We start from the raw sequence: 20,289 nt of genomic DNA, 5'->3' as shown, positions 1-20,289 counted from the left end.
CGATGCACGGGTGCCACTAATGGGAAAACAACCAGCCTGAATGTGAACATGCTCAGCTCTTACTAAGTTTTAGATCAAGTATAGCTGAGTGAGAGTGTTGTAAAGTAAAATCCCGCGAATAAGAACCTAACATTTTCCAGGTCAGTCTGAACTTTTCTTATCCATTAGAAACGTAAGATGAAATAAGCCTGTTTAGGTTATTAAATAGGTTCTTATTTTTTTAAAGAGTGCTTATACAATAAAAACAGTATTGAATATCACTTTTTTAAATATATAGTCTGAAACCGTTTCGTGAAAATAAATTTTGCAGTCAAGGAGTTTAATACCCCGAAACACATTTCTCTGAAACTAGTATCACTGTCTTATCTCTCATTCTGTAATATTGTTACTTGCCTACCAAATTTCAGGCTGAATATACTCTTTTGGTCGTATTAAAATTCAACTTGGTAGCGAGGCCCAGAGGACAGAAACAAAGGAAATTGACTGAGCACGTTAATTCATTTCTTTTGTTTGTCTCTAGGCCTCGCTATCAAGCTGAATTTCAATGTGTCGAAAGAAGCCTATTGGTTCTTTAATAAATGCTGCGACTGATCTAGCGGAGGGGGCCAGTAGGCCCGGGCCCCCCCTTATTTTCGGTAAAAAAAAAAAAAAAGAAAGAAGGAGGAAGAAGAGCCGGCAGAGCAGGCCAAACCACCCCCGCCCCCCTCCCTTCCCCTTAGCTCAAGGTCTGGATCCGCCACTGAAAAGGGGGTTCAGTCTGCGACGCAGGCTAACTTCCGCTAACCTTAATAACAAAGGGAATTTTAAGGAAAGTAAAATTCCAACCAGAAGGGGAAATTATGTTTCGTTATGCATGGCAGTCTTCACTGTCTTCAGTGAAAATTCTCCCTGATGGTGCACCCACTGCACGGTCTAAGTGTATCTACATAGAGTATGCATTGAGTGTATGAACTTCGAACCACATTTGTGAGTGTGCCAAGTGATTTCGACCACCCACAATCCATGCGCATTGCCGTCACTGTTCTACACCAAGCCACAGCTCCCACAGTTCTGCAACTGGGGCTAGAGTTAAAGGCCAACCTTTGCTTCCGGAGAAAAGGCTATCAGTATATACAGTGACGTTTGGGTCTAGTTTCTGGTGCTACCAGCCTGCGATCGAGTTCAAACAAGAGCTAAGCAGCAGTTAAATGACTGCCAGATCACGTGCATGCCTGTGTTGTGTGACCACAGCCCAAACTTATGTCATGGTTTTGGTCACGCGCTTCACGTACAATAGATATATATTTTTTGCACTCTTCAAATTCTCCGATTTTAAATCGGAAAAAAGTTCCATCTAAAAAATATATGCAAATTTAAGGTTGCAGTGCAAAACATACCCTATTCCAAAACCAAAATAGTTTAAGTACACAGTAGGTAGCATTTGATGTTTTTAAAGAGTATGGTTTTAGCAGTTTTTGGACTGATAATAGGATATATGTCCAAAACAATGTCCAAAATAACTGAGTTCTTGTAACGGTTGTCATTTTCTCTGCTTAAACTCGCTCTCTCCAAAAACTTGTCCTTTTTATTTCACTGTATATGTAATTTGTTTTGCTCGTTTGTAGTGTGTTATGTCTATTATTTTTATTATTTTCTCCGCTCCTGTCTGGTTCCTCACCTGTATTGAAAAGTGACTAATTTTGTAAATAAGGGAGCCAATGCAACTAGAAAACCGAATGGTTTTCTCGACCCCCATACTCTGAACATTAAACATTAAAATGTTGTAATTTTATCTGCAAATGAAAATTGTGAGAAATAATGTTGTTGTTGTCATAAGGACCACACATTCCTATAGAGCCTATGAATGAGATTGCTTCCCCGGGCACTTGACAAACAATCTAATGTCAACAGATTTGTCAGGATATGAACACTCGGATACGCTAATATTGTACAATGCTGATTACACAGAAAACAAAGAAATATACCTTAAACCTTTAATTATTTAACCAGAAATAAGCAATGTTTCATTTCATTACAAGTTCTCTATATTAAGCGTTATTCTCGAAGGCATGTTTTTAAAACTATAGTAGAAGGATTATAAAATTTTGATTACTTTTTACTTTTCATAAGAAAAAATAAGTCGTCCCTTAATTGTCGCCATTTGCAAAATATCTTTTCATGTCCTGTTTTTAGAAAATCTGATTTCCCAGGAATTTTTAATTAAACTATAATGTGTAAATAGATTTATTGACCTAATTTCCTTCAGTCTCGGACCCGTTTTAGAAAAAAAACAAGAAGTAAAACCTTTCGTCAAGTAACCTTCCGAGGGAAGGAGTCATTACCCCGTGCATGACAAGGGTAACAGCGCTCTTCTTTTCCAGTTGTGTACACTTTCTACTTCCAAGGATTACCCTTAAATAAAATTACTTCAAATAAAATTCGTATTCTCTCTAAACAAACAGTAGGTTTCCATTTTTAAAGTAAACGTGCTTCAGAAACGCCCTCGGAGCAATGTTGCTGTAGTTTCAGCTCAGAGTACAGGGCCATCAGGCCAGGTAAGAAGGCGCGCACCTTTGCTCTATGCGAATGATTTTTTCCCTCGTCACGCATTCTGTTCTCGTTGGAGAGCAAAGATTGCGTGACAGGGCCCCCAAAAGTGTTTGCTTTCGACGTAAGTGCCGATTTGGCATAACTTTAGCGCGTACCACTCAGATACACTGCACGTTCTATGGAAAACACCTAAACTATTAAGAAAAATACATACGATAACATCATTGACGATAATACTCAACTTAATAACTTCACACGAAATTAAGTTAGACCATGTCGTTGGGTACGTAGTTGGAAAATTTGTTCTGTGTTGAGACAATACCTGTTTCAAATTATTTCCCTACTTTTCGTTGTAGGTATGGTTATAAATGGACCTTTTCGGCGATACAGCGGCCACATTGAATTTTACTATGGGATGGTCAGGGGGCAAATTAGTATGTATTTGCTCCCTAAACATCCCATAATAGCTATTTGAAACAATAGAATTCAAAATGGTCGCCGGGTCCATTGTCTTCACGTTACGTTATGACCAGTGTCAGAGTCTCGGAACTTGGCTCGCTAATATTAATTAGCTGAACGGTCTAGGGACTTACCTTACAACAAAATTCTACCCTTCCCCTCCCTCGAGTGTGCTATTTACTATTCTATCTACACAAATCCCGCTGTTCAGATGAGTTTAAGATTAGCGGGTAGAATTGCCGCTAGTTCCCACTTCTATGACAGTGTCGTACAATGACTCGTCATAGAGAAGACCTACCGATGAAAGGAAAAAAAATTCACGTTAACCTTTTACTCTTACTTCAAGTCAGAGGTGCAAATTTCACTCCGAACTAAGGAGGGTCTAGTAGACAAACCACCAGGAGGGGACTCCCATGTGGAAAGAACCCTCCTATGTGAAACAACCCTGATGTAACACGAACATTTTATTGGGCATGATGATTTTAATAATGTTAACAAAACGTAAAGGCCTGTCCAAACGGGAAATGTTTGGCGACCAAACATCATCAAACATTGTTTGGTGACCAAACATGCTGATGTTGAAGTGAGTGGCCAAACGGTGAAAACATGTTTGATCAAACACAAGCCACTGAGCAAGCGTGGTACACATGCGCGCGCCAAACATGTTTGATACGGCTGTCCAAACGACCAAAACATCGCCCATCAAACACGAGAACAAAAGAAATGTTTTAAGTTGTTTGATCGAATGTTTGATGGCCTTCAAATTTCATCAAACACGACCACGATCAAACACGATCAAACAGCACCAAACAAGGTGGCCAAACGGTAAAATGTTTGGTCACCAAACAATGTTTGATGGCGTTTGGTCGCCAAACATTTCCCGTTTGGACAGGCCTTTATGCGTTCTCCTATAGATTATAAAAGCAGTCATAAAACTCTTGTTATTTCTTCGAGTGCAACCTTTAATACTCCTTGATGGCTGAAAATAGTAACGGTTCATCCTGAACAACCCAAGTGAGACCAAAATCCTTGATTTACATCTCTAAGCCAGGTGAGACGAGAAGCATCCCGACTTTTTCACATGGGAGTTCCCCCGGAAGACCACGGTGTGTTACGCATTTCCCTCCATTTGTTTGCAAAATGTATATTAGCCACCGTTGATGCACCTCACCTGCGACACAAGCATTCATGAAGCATGCTACAGTCCCAGCTATAAGGGTCCTGGTAGCGATCCTGGACATGTCAGGGATGCGGCTGGGGGCCACGGGTCCCATGCCGCCAAGCATAACCCCCGTTGACCCCATATTGGCCAACCCACAAAGGGCATAAGTTGTTATAATTTCAGAACGGATCTGTTGGATGATATAAAGAACATGCAAGTCACATATCTCACCTGCAATGCACGCAGTCATGAAGCAGGCAATTGTACCTGCAACCAGGGCACGAATTGAAACCTTAGCCAAGTCTTGTCTTCGTGATGGTGCAAGAGGAGCCATTCCTCCAATTTGAACGCCGATCGAGCTGAAGTTGGCGAAGCCACATAACGCATATGTAGTTATAATCTCTGAGCGAACCTGTTAGGAAATAGGTAAAGAGGTACTGAGAAAGTGCTGTGAAGCTGGCACGTGTTACTTGGAAGAATGGGACACTATCAGATAGCACATAAGAGGGCATTAGTGCAATAGTATGAATTAAGAGAGGTATTATCTGGAAAAAAATAGCATAACAGAAAAAGTTAAGAGTGAGAGAAAAAAGAGAAACTTGAAACGTAACACGAATGTGTATTCTTAACATACAAGTAAAACAAAACGAATATTACTATGGTAAGACTAATGTGCAACGTCTATTAAGATTAATAACGACAAATATAAGAAAAACTACTGAGATGATTCCAAACTATATTAAGACTGATGAAAACTATGTTAAAGTAAGGATAAACTGTATCAAGACAAATGCAACTCATTAATATTAAAAAAACGAATGAAAGCTGCAATCAGGAGAATGAAAACTATACTATATTGAATGAAAGCTATATAAGAATGAGTACAAGTAATATTGACATGAAATGTAAGCTCAGATGGTTGCAAACTGTACCAACATATATGAAAACTACATAAAGAGTGCAAGTCACTACAAGTGAGAACTACATCACCACGAATGTAAACTCCACTTCAAAATAATTATTGACAATGTTGCTGCTGAGCAAATAAAATAAAATATGATATCAAAGTTTACACTAAATACGTGCATGGTTACGACTTAAATTAAGCTGAACGATCACCGAGTTCAGATTGACAAGATTACTGTGTACAAATTTAGAACATTGTTAAAAGATGCTAAAAAAAGATGTCAAAACAAGTTAAAGTTCTGGAAAATATACGTGTTAGTTACTGGATTGAAGTATGTGAATAAGTGATAGTTGCAGCCATATAAAAGTCAAATGATTAACGTCAGGGATTTAAAGTCAGTGGCTATGGTAAATCAAAAAAGAAGCATTTCTATAGTTCATGGTTAGCATAGATGGTTATTAACATGTTTACAAGAGCCACATGCTTCAGCAAGAAACTTCAAGAGGTAAAGTTTATGCAAAGAACTCAAACATTAAAATACTGTTAGGTCTGTGTTTTAGACACTGAGATTGCCCAAATAACAGGAAATGTTATCTCATATTAGAAACAAATTATAGTTGAACCCCGTTAATCCGGTCACCAACAGGCCGCAAAAATCTGGCCGTATTAACGGGGTGGCCGTACTAAAGGGGTTCTTTAATTAACTGATTGAGCTTTTGTTCGGGCCAGAATAAAGTAGCCGTGGTAACGGGGTGGTCGTAAGGCGGGGTTCCACTGTACAAAACAATTTTTTTTAGATTAAATTAACAATGCTTTAAGTTTGAAAGTTTGCATAATTTACATTAAAATTAAGAGGGTTTTGCCAGAAAGGTAGGTGGGGTAGTTTAAGTAGGCAATTCCAAGGGCAGCATTAGTTTAAATGAAATTAGTTCAGGAATGAAATAATACCCAAATAAAATGCGAAAAATCCATGAGAGCCTTTAAACGCCTTTTAGCATAACACTTAACTTGTAAGATTCGTTTATGCATACTTAACGTATTCACATTTAATATATTGATATAAACTTGTATATATTTTTTTGAAACTTAGTTGTAATTATTTCACGGCTTTTGGGAAGAACAAAAGTGCAATGTTTTGTAATTTTTGATCAACGTCACCATGGGTAAATAAAGTTTTCTATCTATCTATGGATGGGCAGGTAGATGTGTGGATGGGAGGGAGGATGGATGGATGGGTGCATAGGAGGGAGGATGGATGGGTGAATGGGAGGGAGGGAGAATGGATGAAAGGGTGGGTGAATGGGAGGGGATGGATGGGTGGGTGGATAGGAGGGAGGATGGATGGGTGGGTAAATGGGAGGGAGGGAGGATGGATTGGTGGGTGGATGGGAGGATGGATTGGTGGGTGAATGGGAGGGGATGGATGGGTGGGTGGATAGGAGGGAGGATGGATGGGTGAATGGGAGGGAGGGAGGATGGATGGGTGGGTAAATGGGAGGGAGGATTGGTGGGTGAATGGGAAGGAGGATGGATGGGTGGGTGGATAGGAGGGAGGATGGATGGCTGGATAGGAGAGAGGATGGATGGGTAAATGGGAGGGAGGGAGGGAGGATGGATTGGTGGGTGAATGGGAAGGAGGATGGATGGGTGGGTGGATGGAAGGGAGGATGGATGAGTGGGTGAATGGGAGGGAGGGTGGGTGGATAGGAGGCAAGATGGATGGGTGGGTGGATGGGAGGGAGGATGGATGGGTGGGTGAATGGGAGGTAGGGAGAATGGATGGGTGAATGGGAGGGAGGATGGATGGGTGGATAGTAGGGAGGGAGGATGGATGGCAGGGAGAATGTATGGGTGTGGGTCGATGGTTTAATTATCTATCTAATGGAGGGAGGATAGATAGATGGGTGGGTGGGAGGGAGTATGGATGGATGGGTAGGAGGGTAGATGGAGGACGGATGAATGGAACACTTTAACGTTATGCATAGCTCAGGTTAGCAAGGTTGGTGACGGGTTTCTACATGATCTCATGGATGCGAATTGCACCCCCTGGGCACTTGACAAATGATCTAATTTCAAGGGATTTGTTGAGGAATTAAGACTCAGATACGCCAATACAGTACAATGCTGATTACACAAGAATTAAACAAAGTAATATACAATAAAGCAAGTTTTATTCCAACCTTTAATTATTAACCAGAAATAAGCAATGTTTCATTTTATAACAAGTTCTCTTCATTAAACGTTATTCTCCAAGACACTTTTTTAAAACTATCATAGTACATTGATAAAATGTTGACTAGTTTTAACTTTTCATAAGAAAAAATAAGTTAATCAACAATGATTTAGATAAACATATACAGTTGAAAAATATCATCTTGTGTTGTTGTTGTTGTTTTAAGAAAAGCTGATTTCCCAGGAGTTTTTTATCAAACTATAACATGTAAATAGATTTATTGATCTAATTTCCTTCAGTCTCAAGCCCATGTGAGCAAAAAAAGGAAAACCTTTTGCCAAGTAACCTTCCGAGGGAAGGAGTCATTACCCCGTGTATAACAAGGGTTCTTCTTTTCTAGTCGTGTACACTTTCTATTTACAAAGATTACCCTTAAATAATCTTATTTCAAATAAAATTCGTATTCACTCTTAACAAACCTTGAATTTCTACTTTAAATGGGAACGTGCTTCAGAAAAGCCCTCAGAGAAATGGTGCTTAGCTTCAGCTCAGAGTACAGGTACGTAAACCACCATTTACCAGGTTACATAAACAATAGCACGTTTACGCTCTATGCAGATCTTATCCCTCATCGCGCATTGTCCTCATAAGATAGGAAAGATTGCATGACAGGACCAAATAAATGTTGTTTTAGAGGTGAAAGAGTCGATTTGGCATAACTTCAGCACATACCACTCAGATATACTTCAAGTTCTCAAAAAATACATCTAAAAACGATTAATAAAAATACACGCGAATCGATATTGAACTTAACTTCGCATGAAATTAAGTTTGCCCATGTCGTTGGGCAGTTGGAAAGTTTGTTTAGGTTGAGGACAATACCTCTGTAATCATTTTCCTACTTTTCGTTGCCGGTATGGTTATAAATTGCCTTCATGTTAAGTCATTACTAATGTCAGAGTCTCAAAACTTGAATCGTTAACTTTAATTAACTGAATGGTCTAGGACAAGCATTGGAACAAAATTCTACCCTTCCCCTTCCTTAGTGTGCTATTTACGCTGTTATTTACACGAATTCCGCTGCGCAGATGACTTTATGATTAGCCGGTAGAATTGCCGCTAGTTCCCAGATCTATGACAGTGTCGTACAAAGTCTCGTCATAAAGAACACCTAACGATGAAAGGGGAAAAAGTCATGTTAATCCTTTACTCTCTTTGACTTCAAGTCAGAGGTGTAAATATCACACCGACCTAACTAAGGAGAGTCCAGTAGACAAAGCAACAGGAGACGACTCCCATGTGAAAAGGAAAATTTAAAATAAACCGCTGGAGATCAATTCAAGCGTGGCTCAAGCTTTATTTTCCTATAAAAGAAACCACTTTCAAGAGGACAGGCAAGTAGTGGTTACAACGATGCAAGTTTTGGTGTTCGTCTTACTTCGGTTTGAGATTGGCTAAGTAATGTAATTGGTAAGTAATTGGCAAGTAATTGGTTTGGTTTTGGTTTTACCACACTAAATTAAAAACCGTCTACAAACATTGTCATCGAATGCTCTCTTCTATAAACAGATTCTAAAAGCAGTCGTAAAACTCCAGTTATTTCTCTGAGTGCAACCTTTAAAGATACTTTGGCGGCTGAAAATAGTGGTGCTTCGTCCTCAACAACCTAAGCAAGACCAGCATACGTGGTTTACACCCCTGTGCGAGACGACAAGCATCCCTGAGCTTTTCACATGGGAGTTCCCGCGGGTGAAAACCGCGGTGTTACACATTCCCAAGAGTAACCCCTTTCTGTAGGTATCCCTTTACGGTGGACACTAGATGGAAATGCGCAAGTGTTCATATAATCTGGTGCTCATATTAACTGGACTCTCGGTATAAAAGTCACGGACACATGTTTTAGGCTAAAGAAGGTTAAAGAATACGTCAAAACGAAGTCGAAGAAGAATACCCCTCAAGTAACAACTAACGTAAAACTTCTGAAAGGCCAGGCTAGTGAGACTTTAACCCTTTGAATACCAACTACGCATATATGCGTAATTAATGGTCGTGCTCTTTGTACCACTTGTGACGTCATCAATTTAAATGTCATCAGATATTCTTGATAAGCAGATAGTAGTGCTAAGCTAGCCCTTTCAGCACAATGGCCAGGTTTAGATATCGACGACATTCCGACGTCGCAAATCGAAAAACAAGGTTATCAGTTTTGGTGCAAAAACGGTGGTAAAATGGTCCACAACGCCCACGATTGACCGAGGTCCATTTCTAGGCTTCGCCCGTAATTGACATCCAACTTTTCACTGCAGCCAGAAAGAACATACAATGCAAAAGGTAGCCAGCGTAAAAGGGCAGAGAAAAACAGAAAGGAAAGGGCCAACAAACGAAATTGAGAACGGTTAATGGTTTATGCGCATGCCCGTAATTGAAGTTTTGCTCAATTTTGTACCTAATCCTCAAAAAATCTCTCCTTTTAGTATAAAAAAGCTTTTTTTAGCAAAACGTAGGCTTATTTAGCATCATGGTAGCTAAAAAACCTGAGTAAACGGTTAAAACCGGTATTTTTTGGCGAAAGTTTGGTATCCAAAGGGTTAATTGAGCTGAGTGAACAGAACACCAATAGGACAACACTCTACCATGCCACGTTATCAAAGTAGAGCTCCTGCACGCCGAAGGCGCGTGAATGAGACCCCATTGCTTAGAAAATTTGGTAACCCATCGAGCTAAAAAGTTTTGGCAGTCATGTGATTGTTCGTCCATACGTATGCCTCTTCATGTAAAAAGTCGCGAAATGTCACTCTGCAACAGCCCCATTCCCAAAGTTTTTCTCTTAGAGATTGGAAGAGGTGGATTTCCAATGCACGTCTTTGCTATTGGGCATCCATGCTATTTCCTATTAACACCTGCCAAAACAAGGCATGTGCTGACCAGTATCACATGACCATACTGCAGACTCATGTTTACAGCTTGAGGTCATGTCTATTTTGAAGTTGACAGCTTCCGAGGTACAGGTTTTCAATTGGATCGTGGGCTTAGCCAGATTAACTTATTGCAATCAGGAGCTCCGCTGTTGGGTTAGTTATATCTATATATTAATGCTGCTGTATTAGCCATAAAATCGTATGACCCTCTCCAAAGCTTTCATTTTCTAACAGAGTACATTAATTTTAGTACATAATCATGACAACGAGTAAACCTGGCTTGAGCCCGCAATACAATCAACAACCAACACTTGGTCAACTGTCATCTTCAAAAAATACCTGAGAAGTGAGAATTTATAATCATGACAAGTAAACCTGGTTTGAGCCTGTGATACAATCAACCCTTGGTCAACAGTCAACTTCAAAAAACACCCGAGAAGCGAGAATTCTCTCAATTATAGCAAAACGTATATTAGCCACTGTTGATGCACCTCACCTGCCACACAAGCGGTCATGAAGCATGCTACAGTCCCAGCTATAAGGGCCCTCATAGCAATCCTGGACATGTCAGGGATGCGGCTGGGGGCCATGGGTCCCATGCCGCCAAGCATAACCCCCATTGACCCCATATTGGCAAACCCACAAAGGGCATAAGTTGTTATAATTTCAGAACGGATCTGTTGGATGATATAAAGAACATGCAAGTCACATCTCACCTGCAATGCAAGCAGTCATGAAGCAGGCAATTGTACCTGCAACCAGTGCACGAAATGCAACAGTGGCCATGTCTTGTCTTCGTGATGGTGCAAGAGGAGCCATTCCTCCAATTTGAATACCGATCGAGCTGAAGTTGGCAAAGCCACATAACGCATATGTGGTTATAATCTCTGAGCGAATCTGTTAGGAAACAGGTAATAGGAAGGGAGAGAGTGCTGTGAAGCTGGTACATGTTACTAGGAAGATTGGGACACAATTCAACAGGACAATAAGAGGTTGTTAGTATAATAATACGAGATCAGCAAAAGGGAAATTACCAGGAGAAAAAATCAGAGAATTAGAATCACACGGAAAAAGGTAAGAGTGACTGTGAGACGAAAGAAAGAAACTTTAAAGGTAGCACGATTGATGTAATTCTTAATATGCAAGTAAAACAGCCACTATTAAACATTAGGTGCAAACTATGACTACACAAATATGTAAACTATATCAAGATTAATAGACTAATCAAAGACACGTGCAAACTACCAGTATTAGATGAATACAAACTATATTAAGACTAATGAAAACTATGTTAAGGCAAGTGTAAACTGTATCAAGACGAATGCAGTATATTAAAATGAATGAAAGCTACAATCAGGAGAGAGAAAACTATATTACATTGAATGAAAACTATATAAGAATGGGTGCAAGTAATAGTAACTTATGAAAAGTAAGCTCTTAAGATTGCAAACCAGCTGTACAAACATTAATGAAAACCATATAAGGATGAGTGCAAGTTAAAGGAAAGTTAAAACTACAACTGAGGACTACATTGCCACGAATGAAAACTCCACATCAAAATAACTGTTGAAGATTTTGTTGCTGAGAAATCCGCTAAAATATGATATCAAAGTGCACTCTAAATAAGTGCATTGTTACGAGTTAAATTAAGCTGAGTGATCACCGAGTTCAGGTTAACCGGATTTATCTACCCTAACCCTAAAGCATAAATTTAGAACGTTAAAAGATGTTGAAAAAGATGTTAAGGTGTTAAAACAAGTTAAAGTCCTGAGAAATATGTGGTGTTATTTACTGGATTGAAGTATGTGGAAGGCGATATTAATTTTGCAACTATATAAAAAGCCAAATGATTAACGTCAGGGATTTTAAAACGACGCATCTCTGTAGTTCATGGTTGGCATGGATGGTGGTTTACATGTTTACAAGAGCCATATACTTCAGCAAGAAACCGGGAAATGTTAAGTTTATGCAAAGAACTCAAAAAGTTTAATACTATATTTGCCAGAGTGTTTTAGATACTACAATTGTCCAAATATTGAGAAATGTTACCATATATCAGAAACAAATTACAAAACAAAATGTTACTTTCAGTTTGTAAGTTTGCATAATTTACATTATTTAAGACTTAACAGGGTTTGCCAGCAAGGTTTAGGTGGGGTTGTTGAAAAAGGAATTCCAAGGGTAGAGTTAGTTTAAATAAAGAAAATGCTACAGAAATAATTCTCAAGTTATCAGTAAAAGAAAATAAAAACCAAGTCAAAGGACACTTTAACATGGTCAGTAGCGACTGTTGATTACCAAAACGCAGGGTACAAGTTTCATACAGTTAAACATGATTAATCTTTACTATACTTCCCAACAGTGGAAAAATAATGTAGTTTTGTTGGGGCAATAGGATTATTTGTTAATGGGCCAAAACATAAAAGCCCTTCAGTTTAATAATAGTTATATTCGAGGGAGAGTTCATCTTAATGGTTATATAGCACTGAATATTGCAGATCTGTTACATGAATGATGCATTTTAAGTAAGGTGTAATAAGATCTTGAATATTTTACTGAATATGCCTCACAGGAATAAGTTATCAAATCTTATGCTGAATGCACAGAATCAAGTTTTAATAATAAACAAGATATTAGAAGATAATCGACCTATAAATATAATTATTAAAACATGGAATTAAGGTATTTATCATGCCAACTAAACACTGTTTGTACTCATTTCCTACTGTGTTGGGTATTTCTTTGCAGCCTTAAAAATGATTTAATATTTAAAATGTACTTATTGTAATAACAAATTATTTACTTAATATTTGTTTCACGACTAATTTACTTAAGATTTGAGGTAACAAAAGATTATTCTTTAATATTTATTTACTTGACATTTATTTAATTATTTACTATCTTAAAATCATCTTTATGTGTTTCTTTAGTTACTGATGGATTAATTGATCAATTGATTTATTGACTGATTGATCAACCAACTGATTGGATGACTCGTTTCTTTCTTTTACAAATTAAAACTTTAGAATACTATAACATTATGCATACATGTAGCTCAGTTTAGACAGGTTGGTTAGGGATTACTGTAGTTATTATTTTTTGTAAACAGTTCTATTTTAAATTGTAATTAGCTAGGAATTGTAATTAGTTAGAAATTTTTATTTTATACATGAACACACCAGCTCTGCTGTAATTTTTAATTCTGTTTAAATGAATACTGTTATTATCATTTTCATTTTCATTCTCATTCTCATTCTCATCATACAACATTAGTTATGATTTGACATTTTAAGAATCATATTGAATCCTTTAGTCATGAGATGTTAATTTTTTCTTTTTACTGGGAAATAATCTTGTTGCATATGAAATAGAGAATGTTATTAGAACATTCCGTATTTGTAACCCAGAAGTATGTTTTATAATTTGTGTTAGATGCATCACATTTAGCATTGTGAACATCACTGCTTGTACACGTAGATAACCAAATATCTTTAAGATCATTGCTCAGTATTTTTAAGTCAAAGGTTTATGTAAAACATTAGAGTTACGTCATGGGTGAACTTGGAAATAAATGCTTAATTTGTAGTTGTTAAATCTTTTACAGTTAATTATTGCGCATCTTAGATATGAAACAGAGAAACTTTTCTAGAATGTAGCAGTAACAGCTTAAAATGTTTTGTGTTCAGTTGTGTAAAGGGTTACATTTTAACCAATTTATATCAAACGAGATTGAAGAGAAATAAGATTGGCAAGTCAAAGGTTTTGTTATGATTTGCGAGTTAAGATTTAGAGTTATGTTTAAGGTGGAATAGACATAATTAGACAGAATGTTACTGTTTAGAATATTCCATCTCTAAAATTAGAACTTTTCTTAAGTTGAAAGAGACAGAACTCCCACAACATGTGAGTCTTTGCAGGATTTAAGTTTTTCTTATATAATTTTAATGTGCAACTTTTAGTGGTAATGTTAAAGAAAAAAGAGAGAATTTTCAATCTTAACAGGATAAAGTATTAAGGGGTGAAATAGAAACATGTCTACATATTATGCAATATTAAAAGTTACGCATGCTAAGGTGATATAAGAGCTTTTCAATCAGTTTCGAATTGACATAAAGTATTACAAGAACAAAAAACTGTTTTAATGTATACAACTTATGTTAGAGATGAAATTAAGTGAATTCTTGAGCACTGTCAGCCTTAACAACTTAAAGTGTATTACCGACACGGCCTTTTAGTGTTTGATTTTTGGAATGTTCAGGAAGAATTAAGCAAGTCTGTGTCATCTGCCTATTAGATTAGTATTAGGGTATTAAAAAGTACAGCAAGTCATGAGTCACAATGTTCAATCTTTAGGTATCAAGAACCAGAGATTTCATCAATTTAATGTATAGTTAATTAGACTGGAAGACTTAGAAAAGCCGATACATAGAAAAGAAATGTTTAGTTAACAAGTAGAACAATCAGTAATTAGGTAAGGGAAAAGTTTATGAATTTAGCATGCATATGAGATCAAAAAAGAACGCTGTTAAGCATGCATTGCCAACTTCAAGCTGAGCTTTACAAAACTGCCATCCTTTCCTTCTTTGTATAGACTATGGTTCAGTTGCTTTAACATGCATAGACTGGTTTGTAAGTACAGGAACCCGTTAAGAAATAAATGAAACTACTAAGAAAATGCATCTATGCGTATGGTAACAATAATACTATACAAAATGCAATTTAAACAAAACAAAAACATTTCTAAGCACAAGGCTAAAACCAAAAAACATATCATAAACCAAACACTTTGAACTTATTGTCTTCATCAAGGGTTACTGACAAAAACACCCTTAGGATGACAGTGCAACTGTAATTCAAAAACATTTGGTTTTATGATTTTTCTAGTTTTTAGCCCTAAATATGTATATCATTTTATTTCTGAGGACATAACACATGACAAAGAGTTGAAAGTTGTGCCACAGTTCCAAGGCTAACTCCAGGCAACACAGTCATTAATGCCTTTTATATCACAAATGGCTTATTTTCCTTTTCAACACAAATGGCCTATTTTCCTTTTAAACAGCCTCTCTACAAGAATACACAAATGAGGAATTTCTCGTGCTCGCAATGGCCCTCTGCATCAAAAGCCCAGAATCTAAAATCTACAGATGAAGCCCCATTCTGACTAACTAGAGCTTACAAGCCTTTGCCTAACTGGAACAAACTAACACTTGAAATAAGTTGTAATAGGCCATTTCCAAATTGCCCTTTGCCTCTGTGTCAAAATGGGTCTTTTGTTCAAAACTATTTATATGAAAATGAGTTCTGCCAAAAGTTTTGTTTTCAAGCAAGTCAAACTCATTTGAATAAGAGAATTTTTGCACATGGACTCATTTTGAAACAGAGGCACAAGGTAACTTGGAAATGGCCTATTTTCCCCTCATTTAATTTGTCATCTGAGCACTCAGTTAAAAGGTGATTTACATTGTACCTCCAGCATGTACACCTTTTAAAAGTAGTGTAGGCTGTTTACTTTGTTTTAAATACTTTTGCAAGAATAGAGACAAAACAAACTTGACAAACATAAAAATAATTGTCCAGTTAGCCTTTAAACATGACAAAAATATAATCCTTGCTGATGCCAATATCATTTTTGTGTTTTCCATTACAAAAATATCTGCTAATTTGTTTTCGAGATGAAACAGAGTTTATAATAATTACCAAACTTCACTTTATGCCCAGAAAATCTCCAATAAGTACATTCTAGGCTACATGCACATCATAAAATAGAGCTTGAGAAGTGTGCCACTTGTAGGCTTCCGAGCATGTTACAAATACCTACACATATGCCCGAGTTAACAATCTAAATTTTATAGATGCTGAAAGGTCATGTATGTACGTACGTATGTATATATGTATGCAAGATAGCAATCATATGTGTACACATAGTATCAACAGTACAACTTACCGATATGGTCCGTCCCACACGTCCTAATTCCCTGTTCTTGATGTAATCAGACAACTTTGCATATGCCACAAATTCATTTAAGAAGGTCTTGATACCCAGTAGCTCGGCTACCACATCACAGTCGTCCCATTGAACACCCAAGAGAAAAGCAACAGGTCGCAGAACATATGAACAAATATACTGTCCATGGAAAGAAGAACAAGTTTAAGCCAGTGAACATAGCACTTATAAACTATGCACATACAATCTTTTACAAAACAATTTTACCGTAAAACCTCTAGCACTTCCTGTGTGGGCACATTGTACTGCACATGTACCCATTACATAATATAACTATCCAAGATATTTAAGTAATATGTTTACTCTGCGCTCTACAACTTCTAGTCTACACAGTAGTTATATTGTCTCTTCCTGATCCAAAAACAACAACTTTCGGCCTGCATTCCTTTTTATATTTAGCTGCTAAATTATGGAACTCTCTTCCGCACTCACTTAGACCTTCTACTTTTGTGGACCTTAAGCTAAAGATACTACAATAATTTTATGACTATTTTCAGTAGCCTTGCCACACTTGTCTCTAGTTTTATTGTATGTACATAGTTTAGCTCTTTCATTATTTTTAGTATATTTATTGTATAAGTACTGTATTTTGTTATATTTATGTTCTCAAAGATATTAGCTACATGTAGTATGTATATGTATATATTACTTCAGATGTATACTAAAAATAAAGAAAAAAAAATTTACAAACAAGTACCTCGAAACTGAGTTCTGGGTGGCCAACCATAGACCCAATCCATGATAATACTCCATTGAAAAATGCCAGAAAAGCAAGAAAGGCAATCAAATTAGCTGCAATGTTAGCAACTAAAGCAATGGCTGTACTGGCGCCTTTGGCAGCTGCTTCAATGATGTTTCTTTCAGTGCTAAAAATAAGTACCCCATATTTGAGAATTAAGTCATCTTGAAAGCCCAGACATGGGGATACATAAAGCTATAATAGTGCATTCTAAAAAATGAAACTGATGCCGATAAGTTCAGGACATTTCACCTGAGATACACATGTGTGCAGAGGTTTTAGACGGTCCAATGGTGAAAGAAACTTTATTCTACTGTCTGACTGTGATACAAGTAGTCTGGTACTAACAAAAATATATTGAACTTCTGGGAGTTTCCCACTGGCGCCTTTGGCAGCTGCTTCAATGATGTTTCTTTCAGTGCTAAAAATAAGTACCACATATTTGAGAATTAAGTCATCTTGCAAATTGTGCATCATGTATGTATCCAGGATCTGTTCAGTTCCTACTTTATCATTCTGGTGGAGTTTCTGTAAGTCATGTTTGTTATGGTTTTCTTGATTATTTGCCTACAGTGTAGCTTCCTTCATTTATTATTGTCGTAATCATTTTCTATTTGCTTTTCATTTTTCCTAGTCAAACTTGTATTCGTGCAAACAAATAAAGTCGAAGGATGTTTGAAGTTCAGTACCAGTTTGGTTTCCACTTGATTAATACTATGGCAAAACAGCGATAACAATCAAAACATGACAAAAATAAATTCATTGAATGGCAAAACCACAACTGTTTGATTCAGTTTTGCATTTAAGATTCAAATGTACAAACAATCTAACAAGGGCTTTCAGAAATTCCTATTATCAGCAAATGCCACAGAGCAAAAAGAACACTCAAATCACTCACCCTTTCGGCAGATTAATGTCTCCCTCATTTAAAGTCTCTGGTATTTCTGTCTCAGGATACATAAGCTTTGATATCGCCAATGCAGCTGGTGCAGACATCACAGAAGCACTCAACAAATGGGAAGCAGACACACCAAACTCAATGTATGCTGCTAACACACTCCCAGCAATGGTGGCAAATCCTCCAGTCATAATTGCATGAAGTTCTGACATTGTCACATGCTCAAGGAATGGTCTTACCATGAGTGGTGCTTCAGTCTGTTCAAATAACAAGCTTTATTTAGCACATTAACAACTCCTTAGCTTACTCTTGGTAAAGATTGATGGCAATAGTGATTTACATGTATGTGACAGGGTTTAGTGAGGTGCTCATTTTCCCGCAATAGAATCATACCTATGTCATTCAAGAAGAGAGTGCGATACAGTACAAGTACAATTCCATTAAAGAGCCCCTTCTCTCTCAGCAAAACAACTGTTCTCATACAAAGCTGCCATCTATTCTCTATGTATGTACCTGTCCAATGAAGATGTTGCCAGCAGCATTTAAACTCTCCACACCACTTGTCTTCATGGTAATCTGCATGAGCCATGCAATCTTCTTAATTATCAGCTGCATGATACCAACATAGTAACAGAGGGAGATGACCGAACTGAAGAAAATGATGATTGGGAGAACCTGAAACGTCAAGCACAAGATCACATGAGGTAATAATATAATTGACATCTGGGACAAAATTAATAACTGTCACTGCAAAGTAACCTGAAGTATTTTGTCTCAAATTTTAAACCCAAGGAATTCATAATAATTGTGATAGTGTTTGTGTATCTCGTGTTTAAAGACTATTACTTTAGCAGAGATTTTTATTTCTCCTAAGTTTTAAATGATGGGATATATCAAACACTCGAGACAGTGTTTTACCACAATTTTAAACCGAATACTGTCCACTTTACTCTGTGGAATCTGATGACTGAGCAATGAGCCTGCAGTCTGCTCGAGCTGTACATGCTTTGCAGAAAGAAAAATTTGCCATGTTAAAACTGTTATCTTTACTTGCTTCAGAACTTGTTGCAATGCAGTCCGCTGTGATTTTGATCATTAGTTCCATTGATAATAGTTTGTTATTTCCAATAGCAATTTTACTTGTGATAACACAGTAATTGTTTTAACACAACCCTTACTCATTAAAACACCCCATAATTATTATGTAAATGAGCATTCAATTCCTGTGAACTAAAATTGGGCTTAAAGGTAATATAAGCTTCATTTGCCTGAAATTTCTATTCATCCCTATATTTCAAATCTTAAGTGAGGATTACAATTTAGCATTAATGGCTCCATACCTTGAAAGCAAAGAAATGCTCAGTGTAATTTTGTCCAAATACAAAGGATGCTCCTGCACTGGTGTACTCAAGAAATGCAGACACCTGATCACCAAGTCCCTTAAAAGCTTGGAAACCAATTGAAGTCCGTAAAATAAGAAGACCGAAAACAAACTGTAAACCAAGACCCCATATGACGGGGCGCCATTTAACCTAGAATAACAACATTGGAGTAGTGTTAAAATATGTCTGCCTGGGTTCACGAGGGAGCTATCTCTTACAATTTCTCTAGTGCTAGGGTACAGTATAACAATAAGCCTAGACAAAGCTAAATAAAAATATACACAAAAGAAACTCAACAAACCCTTGCTGAGCAAGCCTAACAAGAATTACAAGTATAAAACCACACACTTTACAATGGAACAAAACTGAAACCAGTTAGTGAGGGATAGTTCCATATTTTTTCTCATACTACCGGTACATCATAGATATTTTTACAAATACAGTAACAACCCATGTGTAAGAACCTACATTTTTTGAAGTCTGACAAAATAGGTTCTTGTATTTTGGGTTAGTTATTGACAATTTAGGCTACGTACAGTAGGTGCAATTAGGTTCTTAATTTCTTAGCAGGAGATTTCCAGATTAACAGAAAAATAAACTTGGGTTTAGTCTTTATATATACTGTAGAGTATTAAATCACAGCTGTATTATGCATTTTCTGGTAAATAAATTTGCAATCTTAAAGTCACACTCCTTGATTAAAATGTTTATCATAATTTAACTGTAACCCATGCATACATGTAAGAACCAGCTTGATCTTGCTTGGCTACACATGTCCTTATATATTTGCTGTACTATATGTTAATGCACAAAAAAGACTCAGGAGAGGACTAAGACTGGAACACAAGATACCTTTCTGCGGTGTTTGGAAAAGATCCAGCAGAAGAGGATATTTGCAAACAATCCAGCAAGGGAAATGAAACGCTCTGGTTGTTTGGCTGTGTCCAGTCCAAAGAATACTCCTAAAGCCACCAAGACAAGAACAAGCACAACCCTGAAAACAAACAATCAAATCTATTAATTATTGTATTTTTATTTGTACCAAACATAACAGACCCATAGCTTAGCAAGGAAATAGCCTGTAACATTGACCATGATTCTTTTCCAACCCTAAA

The 20,289-nt window shown here is 37.1% G+C and overlaps 1 protein-coding gene across 7 annotated transcripts in view; it reads right to left on the bottom strand.

Annotated features, from left to right (window-relative positions):
* Positions 1-1,960: 1,960 nt before the first annotated feature.
* Positions 1,961-20,289, bottom strand: part of LOC145480569 (solute carrier family 28 member 3-like) — a 58,024-nt gene continuing 39,695 nt past the window's right edge. For 4 of the 7 annotated variants that reach the window (XM_081458819.1, XM_081458820.1, XM_081458816.1 and 1 more), the window contains 8 exons: positions 20,027-20,168; positions 19,133-19,324; positions 18,306-18,467; positions 17,793-18,049; positions 16,853-17,021; positions 16,096-16,275; positions 10,865-11,045; positions 7,212-8,401 (listed from right to left, as the gene is read on the bottom strand). In XM_081458819.1, coding sequence (XP_081314945.1) covers positions 8,331-8,401; positions 10,865-11,045; positions 16,096-16,275; positions 16,853-17,021; positions 17,793-18,049; positions 18,306-18,467; positions 19,133-19,324; positions 20,027-20,168 — 1,354 coding nt within the window. In that variant the 3' untranslated portion in view covers positions 7,212-8,330. Of the gene's footprint in view, positions 3,283-4,381; positions 4,563-7,211; positions 8,402-10,644; positions 10,826-10,864; positions 11,046-16,095; positions 16,276-16,852; positions 17,316-17,792; positions 18,050-18,305; positions 18,468-19,132; positions 19,325-20,026; positions 20,169-20,289 lie in introns of those variants that run through there. The other 3 variants (XM_081458818.1, XM_081458817.1, XM_081458824.1) reach the window with 3 other exon arrangements.

This window comes from Orbicella franksi, chromosome 3, assembly GCF_964199315.1.
Source record: "Orbicella franksi chromosome 3, jaOrbFran1.1, whole genome shotgun sequence".
NCBI classification, from domain to species: domain Eukaryota; kingdom Metazoa; phylum Cnidaria; class Anthozoa; order Scleractinia; family Merulinidae; genus Orbicella; species Orbicella franksi.
The sequence above is the reverse complement of the archived record's forward strand: the minus strand, read 5'-3'. Positions and strand labels throughout refer to the sequence as shown.